Genomic DNA, 13,281 nt, shown 5'->3' with positions numbered 1-13,281 from the left:
AAAACGCTTTTTGGGAATTATAATGTACAGTCCAAGTTGAGATCCCCCATTCTCTGTACTCTTAATCAGTATTCTTCTGCCAAGATCAGCTTTGTGGGTCAGTAATTGCCCTATACTGCTTTAACTCTGTTATCTTCCTCCCTGATCTAGTTGTCATGTTTTCTTGTGTTTTCTATCTACTGCCTGATATTTCTCTTAGGTCTTTGGCGTTAAGTCTTGAGTTAGGACTATTGAGAAATGGGGAAATGGCAGCCATTCTTTATGTTAATGTTTTCTTGGTATCTTGCTGTGGAATTTAATTTTTTAATCCCTAGGACCAGGTGGAATTTTTCTCTAAAATGTGGTATTCAGCTCAGAAAATACTGGTTAAGGTAGGTTACCATAGCCAGCTAACTTTAGTTCTTTATTGAGCCCCAGAATAACTGAGGAGTTTTTAAAAACCAGATACCTGCTCTCCTACCCCTGCCTTCCTTTTTGATTCAGGTCTGAGATGGGGCCTGGGAATATGTCATGAAACACACCCAGGGTGTTCTGACTTCGTACCTAAGATTAAATGTAAATACTTTGATTTATTTCAGCTGTTGTTGATAATCTTAATTTTGAAGTTAGATGGGACTAGAACCATCATCTGTTATAATGGCTTCTTTTAAAATAAACAGATTGGGGGTTGAGAACTCCCCAGATGATTATGATGCCTGGCCAGGTTTGAGAACCACTGACGTGTGTGTGTGTGTGTGTGTGTCTTGATTTCCCCAGGTAACGTTTTGTCCACCAACTTTTTAGGCTATAAAGAAGAGTCATATCCATAAACCTGTTACTTTCCCCTGTTTCTGACATGAAACACTTTCTTCTATGTCAAATTCCCTTCTTAAACTGGTTGGCCACTTTATTCAGGAGTGGGAAGGGAATTTTCTAATCATAACCTTCCTCTCTAATTTAGATATCTGCTTTCATTGCACAGGTGCTTGAGTCTTCTCTTTCATGGTTATATGGTCAACTATTCCAAATTTTGACCATTTAAACTAAGGGTTGGCAAACTTTTTCTGTAAAGGACCAGATAATATTTTGGATTTTGTGGGCTATGTAGTCTGTGTCACAATTACTCAGCTCTGTTATTGCAGAACAAAAGCAGCCATAGACAATATGTATTTATTGATGCTGAAATTTCAATTTATTCTAATTTGTATATGTCATAAAGTATTACTATTCTTTTGATTTTTTTCAACTATTTAAAACTGTAAAAATTATTCTTAGCTTATGTGCCGAAAGAAATCAGGGAGCAGGTTGGGTTTGACTGTAATTTGCCAGTTAGACTAATCAAAACAGTCTTAAAACTGACTTATATAGCAAGTAATGAACATCGATTTTACTTCAGAAACCAGGTTTGAGATTCTTTTAGAAGTCAAACTGAGTTTCAGATGCAATTCAGTGAAATTGTTTAACAATCTGTTTTTCACACCAGCCTATACTCCAAGCCTGCCTCCCTCATTATTCAAAACATACTCGCTCCATTTTTTTCTGAAGTTCCTTCTTGATCCATTTTTCGTTTCTTTTAGATATGGAGCATTTCACTTGGAAACTTGATTTTCTTTTAATTACTTCTGCCCCTGAAACTGGTCCAACTGTCTGCCACTCTGTTACTAAGCAGGTGGTTTGGGGAGAGACTTCTGAAGTAATTTCAGTCCTAATTCCCAGCCAAGATCTTGGATGGGTAAAAATTCCATACTCTTTACTTATTTTTAACTGAAATTAATATTCCCTTCAACTATGAATGTAGACAACAAACAACAGTAGTGTCAATAAAAATCACAAATATGTTCATATCACAGGTACCTCTAACTTTTATATACACTACTTTGAAAATATAGTATTTATTAGACATTTTGCTATGTATTATTTAATGCATTAATAAAGAAGCACATACTTGTATATCACAAATTTATTTTTTAATATTTTGTGTTTTAATATAACTAGTTTTCTTTGTGTATTTTTTCATATATTTTAAAACGCTATGAAGGTGTGTATAAAACTACTAGTCATCCCTCCACTCCTGCCATATTCATTGATTAGCTCTAGTAGTTTTCTGGTAGCATCTTTAGGATTCTCTATGTATAGTATGTCATCTGCAAACAGTGACAGCGCTTCTTCTTTTCCAGTTTGGATTCCTTTTTCTTCTCTGATTGCTGTGGCTAAAACTTCCAAAACTATGTTGAATAAGAGTGGTGAGAGTGGGCAACCTTGTCTTGTTCCTGATCTTAGTGGAAATGCTTTCAGTTTTTCACCATTGAGGATGTTGTTGGCTGTGGGTTTGTCATTTATGGCCTTTATTATGTTGAGGAAAGTTCCCTCTATGCCTACTTTCTGGAGGGTTTTTATCATAAATGGGTGTTGAATTTTGTCGAAAGCTTTCTCTGCATCGATGGAGATGATAATATGGTTTTTCTCCTTCAGTTTGTTAATATGGTGTATCACATTGATTGATTTCTGTATTTTGAAGAATCCTTGCATTCCTGGAATAAACCCCACTTGATCATGGTGTATGATCCTTTTAATGTGCTGTTGGATTCTCTTTGCTAGTATTTTGTTGAGGATGTTTACATCTATGTTCATCAGTGATATTGGCCTGTAGTTTTCTTTTTTTGTGACATCTTTGTCTGGTTTTGGTATCACACTCCTGTCCTTCTTATCACTCCCCTAGTTCGCACTCTCCTACCAAGTTTCTTCTCCCCTCCTGTTTTTTTCTTCTTCAAAGTCTAGATCCCTTCCTTATCCTTCTTCCCCTAAGATAATTTACCCCCTAAGGATCACAGCCTGCAGTTTCTAAAATACTGAGTGACTGAGTAAAAAATAATTGTGAATGGTAAAGTCTGCATGTAGCATGTCATGTTACTTTGTAATTTTTACTAAGGCTGGCTCTGTACTCTTCATATGTATCACTATAAATCACCATTTGTATTTTTGAAGGTGATTGATTATATCAGATGGTGTCAACCCATCTTCTCTTCTAGGAGACCCCCCAGAGATGATTTATTGTGATCAGGTTTATGAGCAAATAGCTCTAGTTTCTCAACAGAGAGAGAGGAGAATAAATGTGTTCTCTTTCCTCCCATCTTGTCCCCTCCGGCTCCCTTTCCCTCTCTCCCCCCCACTCATTCCACACTCCTCTCTCTCCCTTTTGTGACCCTCTCCTCCTCTCCCTCCCCTCTCTCCATCCTCATTCCCTCTGTTATTTCCCCTCTCCATTGTTCCTCTTTTCTCTTATTCATATCCTCTCTCTCTCTCTCTCTCTCTCTCTCTCTCTCGCTCTGTCTGTCTCTCTCAGTGCACAAAGGCATGCATTCTTTTTCTAAATTTTATTTGTTTATTTATTTTTGGCTGCATTGGGTCTTCGTCACTGTACGCGGGCTTTCTCTAGTTGCAGCGAGCGGGGGCTTCTCTTTGTTGTGGTGCGCAGGCTTCTCATTGCGGTGGCTTCTCTTGTTGCGGAGCACGGGCTCTAGGCGCGGGCTTCAGTAGTTGTGGCACATGGGCTCAGTAGTTCTGGCTCTTAGGCTCTAGAGCGCAGGCTCAGTAGTTGTGGTGCACGGGCTTAGTTGCTCCCCAGCATGTGGGATCTTCCCGGACCAGGGCTCACACACATGTCCCCTGCATTGGCAGGCGGATTTAACCACTGCGCCACGAGGGAAGTCCCAAGGCATGCATTCTGTACTAATTCATTACTATTACAGTTACTTGCTTACCTTTTAGTATTAGCTTCTTGACCAGTTTAATATTGAGATATGTTTTCACTTCTCCCTGTGAGGTTGGGTCCAAAAACATCTTATCCCAGATCAGTATGTAAGCAGTTTCTCCTAAGTAAAACAAATTCATCATGATCCTAATTTATTGATATTCCTTATGTTTTAGTTGACAAAGAGATGATGCAAAGAATAAGGGAGAAATCTATCCTACAAGCACAAAAAAGCGCAAAAGAAGCTATGGAAGCAAAAGCTTCGGCAAGGCGGGAAGATCAAAAATATACACTAAATGTCATGATGAAGGTAAGTTGAAGATCCATAGGAAAGTCCTTTAATTAAAGATATAGTAATTGCAATGATAATTTGTTGCAACCACTGTGTTTCCTCACCATTTTGTTCATACTTTGGTTACAGGCCTTGCTGTGTTATGTAGGCTATCTACTACTGATGTGTATTTCTGAAAATCTGTATGAAAGTTGAGAGTATAAGGTTGAACAATAGGTTTACTTGTTTGAGGGAAAATGCTCTATTTCCAGGGGAATAAAACAGTTATAAGGTTTTATGCTGTAAGTGTTTTACTTCTTTTTTAATCTTGGAATTATTGGACATGATTATTTAAAACAAGAAAAGCATAGATTTAACACTAAATATTGACCAATTAATATCTTTTAACTGTTGAGCCTTTCAAGTTAAATCTTTAATCAGCAATATATTTTTTGAGATATAATTCACATACCATACAGTTCACCCATTACAGGCTTACAATTCAATGGTTTTTAGTATATTTAGAGTTGTAAAACCATCACCACAGTCAATTTTAGAACATTTTTATCTCCCCAAAAAGAAACCCTGCACCCATTAGCAGTCACTCCCCATTCCTCCGAACCCCTAGCCCTAGACAACCAACAATCTACTTTCTATCTCTATAGGTTTACCTATTCTGACTAATTTTTACAAATAAGTTCCCATCTCAGATTCTCATTTTTGACATTTTGAAATGATTAAGGAATCTATAATAAGCATTATCTCATCAAGAGTCCTATGGACTCATGACTGTTCTTTTGCATTTGGGTCACTAGTATTGTTTTTATAATCAACAGTTCATAATTCCAAAGATTTCTCTGCTTCTTTTATCATTTTTACTTGACTTTTAAATGTCACCAATGGTTAATATACTTTTTTTTTACTTAATAATTGAACACGTGGTCATCCGTCCAAAGATTCCTGCTTTCTGTATACTTGATGAGTTCCACCTTTTCTTGATCATGTTAGCAATACTATCAAACTTTGGATCTTAAGATTTTCCTGAATTTTAAAAAATAAAAGCAAAATACTATAAAATTTGTGGCAACAAATAAGTATTTACTGAACTAATAAAATAGTTAAACAATGGCACACACACTGCTGCATTGGTAAACATAACAAAGCTGAACAATTGATTGGCAGGCAGTACCACAGTGCTATACCTTGAAGTTATTCGTCTACTGACATATGAAAGCCTGACTTTGGTAGTATTGGAAAGGTGCTTTAGGGGCATTAGTGTATAAAGAATGAAGCTATAGATCACACTGAAGTGATAGAACCTATGAAAGTCTATACCCTATACTACCAACTATTCATTTTGTCTGTCTCTTTCCCTGAGCAGTGTTGAGAGTTGAGACTACATTTTCTTTCATCCTTATCATAGCAGTTGCCAAGTAAATAGTAGGTGCTCAAACAGTTGAATGAATTAATGTGAATATATTGTTCGAGTACCCTGTAACCATAGTACAGTTCTATTCTGGTAGATAGATGTAGCTATTTTTACTCTGTGCAATATTAGACACCATTCAGAAAAGAGCAAAATAGAACTTTGATGTTCCATTAAGAGCAAATGAAGAGATATGACAAAGGCAACTCCTTATTAGCTTAAACCATAAATTAGCTTAAAACTTGAATTACATATACCACAAAATAATGGGGGTTTTTTAGTAGTAACCTTTTCTTTTAAAAATTAATTAATTAATTAATTTATTTATTTTTGGCTGTGTTGGGTCTTTGTTGCTGTGCGTGGGCTTCTCCCTAGTTGCAGTGAGTGGGGGCTACCCTTTGTTGCAGTGTGCGGGCTTCTCACTGTGGTGGCTTCTCTTGTTGTGGAGCACAGGCTCCAGGTGCATGGGCTCAGTAGTTGTGGCTCATGGGCTTAGTTGCTCTGCGGCATGTGGGATCTTTCTGGACCAGGGCTCGAACCCATGTTCCCTACATTGGCGGGCGGATTCTTAACCACTGCACCACCAGGGAAGCCCTAGTAGTAACCTTTTAAAAATAATTAGCAGGGCTAGTGCTAAGACTCACTGTGTCAGTTTGCTATGCTGTATAGTATAAGTCTGCTTGGGCTACCGTAACAAAATACCAAAGAGTGGATGACTTGAACAACACACATTTATTTTCTCACAGGTCTAGAGCCTAGAAGTCTCAGATCAAGGTCCATTGGGGTTGGTTTCTGGCTTGCAGGTAGCTGAGAGAGAGAAAAAAATCTCTGGTGTCTCTTCTTATTAAGAAACTAATCCTATTGTATCAGGGCCCCACCCTTATGACCTCATTTAACCTTAATTACTCCTCAGCAGCCCATTTCCAAGTGAGAGTTAAAGCTTCAACATATCTGGGGGAACACAAACATCTAGTCAATAACACTGTATAAAAACTATCCAAAATTTAGTAGCTTAAAACATTTATTTTCTCACGATTCTATATGTTGGTCAGGTTGTTCTTGTGGTCTGAGGTTGGCTTGATTGTGGCTGGAAGTTCTAGGATGGCCTCAGTCACATGTTTAGAGCCTTGCCAGGGAAAGCTGAGCCCCTCTCCATGTGGTATTTCATTCTCCAAGAGGCTAGCACAGGCTTCTTTACTTCATAGTTAGTGTTCCTGGTGGCAAGAACGGGAAAGACCTAATGCACAAGTGCTTTTAAAACCTCTGAAGTGGGAAAGCCCTAATGCACAAGCCCTTTTAAAGGCTCTGCTGTGTCACGTTTGCCAATGTCCCATTAGCCAAATGTCCCATATATCCAAGCCCAGATTAAGGGTTAGAGAAATAGACTGTACCTTTTCTAGGAAAGAAAGATTAAGTCACATTGCAAAGGGGCATGCATATAGTTATGGGAGGAACTTGTGGTCATTTTACAACTTAGTTGGAATTGAAAATGTTAGGATTTAAACAATAAAGATAATTTGATTGATCCAGCAGGAAAAGTTCTGCGATAGAGCAGTAAATCCAAGCTCTGACTCCATCTCTCTGCAGCATCCTTAGCACTGCTTTTTCTTTGTGTCTGCTTCATCCTTAGGCTGATAGGGAGATGATCCACATCTTCACATAAGCAGGGGCCAGCAGGAGACAGGCTGTCTATTCTGTTGGCTCCCTTTCAAGCCCCATAAAACAATTGCTTTAGGTATTGTGGGATGATATTTCAAATGGTAATCACTTTTACACATGTTCAAATAAATCTTTACTTCAAGTCTGTTGCTTCAAACTTGGTTTGCTGCATCCATTTCTCATTATCTTTGCTGCTGATCTATCATTCATTTAGCAGACATTTATTGAATACTGTGAAAGGTACTGAGACAGAGCTGAACAAATCAGTCTTCACTTTCTGTTTACTCATAGTATAGAGAGGGTGACAGACAAGAACAAACAAAGATTACACCATAGTATGCATAAGAAGTCATGGGCAGATAAAGAGAAAACCCTGGCAAAAGGTTGGTGTCTCAGTCTGAGAGGCTGGTCAGGAAATATGAAGCAATGTTGTTTGTGCTGAATACTGGAGAATAAGCCACAGTTACCTGGGGATAAATGGGAAAATGACGTTACAGTTAGTTTGGATAAGTGCCTGACAGAGTTTGGCACAACAAGGAACATTTGTTGATCAGAAATAAAATCTTGATATTTAGAAAAATCTCCTGAAGGGAACTCTTTAGGAATTTTCAGCAAGAATCCCAAAATAATTGGGTTTGTGTTTTGGAAAGCTCATTCTGGGGAGTGAGTTTGAGAGGTTGCAGGGTGGAGGCAGAGCTTTTGTATTCTTAAGACGAAAGGATTTTGAACATATTTATATGTTGAAGAAAGAAGCCAGTAAAGAGTGAGAGATTGATAATACAACTAAGAGAGAGGATTGATGATGAAGCAGTTTTTTTTTGGTGGTGGAATGAAGGTTGGAACAGGTGAAAAAATTAAATCTTAGGTAATAGGGGATATTTTATCTTTTGACCCTAAAGGGCAGGAGTAAAGAATAACTAAGCATTTGGAAAATTGTTAGAGACACAGATAGTTAAAGTAACCCTTTGTTTCCTTGGTGAAGGTAGCAAGGTCATCTACCAGACCGTGAAGAATTGAGGGGGCGTAGGAGTGATTAATGAAAGGTTGGAATATTCATGGCAGACCAATCGGAAACATGCTTTTTTCCCCCTCTTTATTTTGGACTGCTATTGCCTACTTTTCCTGTTTTCTTCACTCTTTTGTTTTGTAGGTTGCCTTCTTCTATTTTGAATATTTTGGTTTTATTTTGTTTTATTTTCTACTTTAGGGGACCCCATTTCCCACTAATTTTTAAACTAAACAGGTCAAATTTGAAGTGCTTTCTTCTGCTATTGTTTTCTTAAAGTTGAAGCTCAGAAACTTTAACTGTGAAACAACTTTGCCTGATCATGCAGATGAGGTATGAGTTGCTTTCTAGAGTTGTCTAGATTATACTATAGGGCCTTTAAAAAGCCCTTGTCAGTGAAACCACATGCCCTGTTTATTAGAAGCATGTATAACTAAGGGATAGAAAGGCCACAAGTAACTACTTGCTCATTTTTTATTCTATGCAATTGTAAATGTGATTGTTTTGTTTATTTATTTATTTATTTGGCCTCATGGCTTATGGGATCTCAGTTCCCTGGCCAGGGATTGACCGGGGTCACAGGAGTGAAAGTCCGGAATCCTAACCACTAGGCCCCCAGGGAACTCCTGTAAATGTGATTGTTTTTTTTAATTTCTCTTTCTGATAGTTCATTGTTAATGTATACAAATGCAACAGATTTCTGTATGTTGAATTTATATTATCCAACTTTACTGAATTCATGTATTCTAATAGTTTTTTGCTGGCATCTTTAGGGTTTTCAATAGATAGCATCATGCCATCTGCAAACACTAACGGTTTTACTTCTTCCTTTCCAGTGTGGCTTCATTTTATTTCTTTTTCTTGTCTGGTTGCTATGGCTAGGACTTTCCATACTATGCTGAATAAAAGTGGCAATCTGTTTGCTATGGCTAGGAATTTCCATACTATGCTGAATAAAAGTGGCAAGAGTGGGCATCCTTGTCTTGTCCTAATCTTAGAGGAAATGGTTTCAGCTTTTTACCATTGAGAATGATGCTGTCTCTAGGTTTGTCATATATGGCCTTTATTATGTTGAGGTATGTTTGCTCTACACCCACTTTGTGGACAGTTTTTTTTTTTACATCTTTATTGGAGTATAATTGCTTTACAGTGTTGTGTAGTTTCTGCTGTATAACAAAGTGAATCAGCTATACATATACATACAGCCCCATATCCCCTCCCTCTTGCATCTCCCTCCCACCCTCCCATAAAGCACTGAGCTGATCTCCCTGTGCTATGAGGCTGCTTCCCACTAGCTATCTGTTATACATTTGTTAGTGTATATGTGTAAATGCCACTCTCTCACTTCATCCTAGCTTACCCTTCCCCCTCCTGTGTCCTCAAGTGCATTCTCTACGTCTGCGTCTTTATTCCTGCCTGCCCCTAGGTTCTTCAGAACCTTCTATTTTTTTTTTTAGATTCCATATATATATGTTAGCATATGGTATTTGTTTTTCTCTTTCTGACTTACTTCACTCTATAGGACAGACTCTAGGTCCATCCATCTCATTACACATAACTAAATTTCATTTCTTTTTGGGACTGAATAATATTCCATTGTGTATATGTGCCACATCTTCTTTATCCATTCATCTGTTGATGGACACTATTGTACTGGTATAAACTTTCCTCTTGGAACTAACTACTTTTGCTGCATCCCATAGGTTTTGGGTCATCGTGTTTTCACTGTCATTTTTTTTCTACGTATTTTTTGATTTCCTCTTCGATTTCTTCAGTGATCTCTTGGTTATTTAGTAGTGTATTTTTAGCCTCCATGTGTTTGTATTTTTTACAGTTTTTTTTACTGTAATTAGTATCTAGTATCATAGCGTTGTGGTCAGAAAAGATACTTCATACGATTTCAATTTTCTTAAATTCACCACGGCTTGATTTGTGACCCAAGATACGTTCTATCCTGGAGAATGTTCCATGAGCACTTGAGAAGAAAGTATATTCTGTTGTTTTTGGATGGAATGTCTTACCTATCAGTTAAGTCCATCTTGTTTAATGTGTTATTTTAAGCTTGTGTTTCCTTATTTATTTTCATTTTGGATCATCTGTCCATTGCTGAAAGTGGGGTTTTAAAGTCCCATACTATGATTGTGTTACTATCGATTTCCCCTTTTATGGCTGTTATCATTTGCCTTACGTTTTGAGGTGCTCCTGTGTTGGGTACATAAATATTTCCAATTATCATATCTTCTTCTTGGATTGATCACTTGATCATTATGTAGTGTCCTTCTTTGTTTCTTGTGATAGGCTTTATTTTAAAGTCTGTTTTGTCTGATATGAGAATTGCTACTCCAGCTTTCTTTTGATTTCCATTTGCATGGAATATCTTTTTCCATTCCCTCACTTTCAGTCTGTATGTGTCCCTAGGTCTGAAGTGGGTCTCTTATAGATAGCATATGTACGGGTCTTGTTTTTGTATCCATTCAGCCAGTCTGTGTCTTTTGGTTGGAGCATTTAATCCATTTACATTTAAGGTAATTATTGATATATATGTTCCTGTTACCAGTTTCTTAATTGTTTTGGGTTTGTTATTGTAGGTATTTTCCTTCTCGTGTGTTTCCTGCCTAGAGGAGTTCCTTTAGCATTTTTTTTAAAGCTGGTTTGGTGGTGCTGAATTCTCTTAGCTTTTGCTTGTCAGTAAAGGTTTTAATTTCTCCGTTGATTCTGAATGAGATCCTTGCTGGGTAGAGTAATCTTGGTTTCAGGTTTTTCCCTTTCATCACTTTAAATATGTTCTGTCACTCCCTTCCGGCTTGCAGAGTTTCTGCTGAAAGATCAGCTGTTAACCTTATGGGGATTCCCTTGTATGTTACTTGTTGCTTTTCCCTTGCTGCTTTTTAGTATTTTTTCTTTGTATTTAATTTTTGATAGTTTGATTAATATGTCTTGGTTTGTTTCTCTTTGGATTTATCCTGTAATGGACTCTCCGTGCTTCCTGGACTTGATTATTTCCTTTCCCATATTAGGGAAGTTTTCCACTATAATCTCTTCAGATATTTTCTCAGAGACTTTCTTTTTCTATTCTTCTTCTGGGACCCGTATAATTCGAATATTGGTGTGTTTAATATTGTCCCAGAGGTCTCTGAGAATGTCCTCAATTCTTTTCATTCTTTTTTCTTTATTATGCTCTGCAGCAGTTATTTCCACTATTTTATCTTCCACGTCACTTATTCGTTCTTCTACCTCAGTTATTCTGCTATTGATCCCTTCTAGAGAATTTTTAATTTCATTTATTTTGTTGTTCATCATTGTTTGTTTGCTCTTTAGTTCTTCTGGCTCCTTGTTAAACGTTTCTTGTATTTTCTCCATTCTATTTCCAAGATTTTGGATCATCTTTACTTTCATTACTCTGAATTCTTTTTCAGGTAGACTGCCTGTTTCCTCTTCATTTGTTTGGACTGGTGGGTTTTTGTTTTCCTCCTTCATCTGCTGTATATTTCTCTGTCTTCTCATTTTGCTTAATGTACTGTGTTTGGGGTCTCCTTTTCGCAGGCTGCATGTTCGTAGTTCCTGTTGTTTTTGGTGTCTGCCCCCAGTGGATAAGGTTGGTTCAGTGGGTTGTGTAGGCTTCCTGGTGGAGGGGACTGTTGCCTGTGTTCTGGTGGATGTAGCTGGATCGTGTCTTTCTGGTGGGCAGGACCGTGTCTGGTGGGCAGGACCGCGTCTGGTGGTGCTTTGGAGTGTCTGTAAACTTACTATGATCTTAGGCACCCTCTCTGCTAATGGGTGGGGTTGTGTTCCTGTCTTGCTAGTTGTTTGGCATGGGGTGTCCAGCACTGGAGCTTGCTTGCTTGGCGTTGAGACGGAGATCTTTGAGAAAGCTCTCGCCGATTGATATTACCCGGGGTCGGGAAGTCTCTGGTGGTCCAGTGTCCTGAACGTGGCTCTCCCATCTCAGAGACTCAGGCCTGACACCCGGCTGGAACACCAAGTCCCTGTCAGCCACAGAGCTGAGAAGAAAAGGGAGAAAATAAAAGAAAGAAACAAAAAATAAGGTTATTAAAATAAAAAATAAAAAAAAATATTAAAATACAAAAATTTAAAAAGTAGTAAAAAAAGTGAGCAACCAAACCAGTAAACAAATCCAGCAATGATAACAAGCCCTAAAAAACTATACTAAGATAAACATAACAGTCAGAAACTAGTCAGTTGCATACAGCAAACCCCAAGTCTACAGTTGCTCCCAGTGTCCACAGCCTTAATTTGGGATGATTCGTTGTCTATTCACGTATTCCACAGATGCAGGTACATCAAGTTGATTGTGGAGATTTAATCCACTGCTCCTGAGGCTGAACGGAGAAATTTTCCTTTCTCTTTTTTGTTCACACAGCTCCTGGTGTTCAGCTTTAGATTTTGCCCTGCCTCTGCATGTAGGTCACCCTCTGGCATCTGTTCTTTGCCTAGACAGGAGGGGGTTAAAGGAGCACTCACTGATGCAGGGTACATCAAGTTGATTGTGGAGCTTTAATCCGCTGCTCCTGAGGCTGAACGGAGAAATTTTCCTTTCTCTTTTTTGTTCACACAGCTCCTGGTGTTCAGCTTTAGATTTTGCCCTGCCTCTGCATGTAGGTCACCCTCTGGCATCTGTTCTTTGCCTAGACAGGAGGGGGTTAAAGGAGCACCTGATTAGGGGGCTCTGGCTCACTCTGGCCAGGGGGAGGGAGGGGTATGGAATGCGGGGCGAGCCTGCAGTGGCAGAGGCCGGCGTGACATTGCAGCAGCCTGAGGCGCGCCGTGTGTTCTCCCGGGGAAGTTGTCCCTGGGTCACAGGACCCTGACAGTGGTGGGCTGCACAGCCTCCTGGGAGTGGAAGTGTGGATAGTGACCTGTGCTTGCACACAGGCTTCTTGGTGGCTGCAGAGCAGCCTTAGTGTTTCATGCCCGTCTCTGGGGTCCACGCTGATAGCCACAGCTTGCGCCCATCTCTGAAGCTCATTTAGGCGGTGTTCTGAATCTCCTCTCCTCATGCACCCCGAAATAACGGTCTTTTGACTCTTAGGCAGTTCCAGACTTTTTCCCAGACACCCTCCCGGCTAGCTGTGGCGCACTAGCCCTCTTCAGGCTGTTTTCACTCAGCCAACCCCAGTCATCTCCCTGGGGTCTGACCTCTGAAGCCCAAGCCTCAGCTCCCACCCCCC

General features: G+C 39.0%; 1 protein-coding gene across 2 annotated transcripts in view; it reads left to right on the top strand.

Annotated features, from left to right (window-relative positions):
- DNAAF4 (dynein axonemal assembly factor 4) overlaps positions 1–13,281 on the top strand; it is a 64,025-nt gene that overhangs the window by 1,506 nt on the left and 49,238 nt on the right. For both annotated transcript variants that reach the window (XM_024767793.1, XM_024767794.1), the window contains exon 3: positions 3,907–4,040. In XM_024767793.1, the coding sequence (XP_024623561.1) occupies positions 3,907–4,040 (134 nt within the window). The remainder of the gene's footprint in view (positions 1–3,906; positions 4,041–13,281) is intronic.

Source organism: Neophocaena asiaeorientalis, unplaced genomic scaffold (genome assembly GCF_003031525.2).
Source record: "Neophocaena asiaeorientalis asiaeorientalis breed wild unplaced genomic scaffold, Neophocaena_asiaeorientalis_V1.1 scaffold71, whole genome shotgun sequence".
In the NCBI taxonomy this organism is placed as follows: Eukaryota; Metazoa; Chordata; class Mammalia; order Artiodactyla; family Phocoenidae; genus Neophocaena; species Neophocaena asiaeorientalis.
Note: the sequence above shows the minus strand (reverse complement) of the source record. Positions and strands in the feature narration are given on the sequence as shown.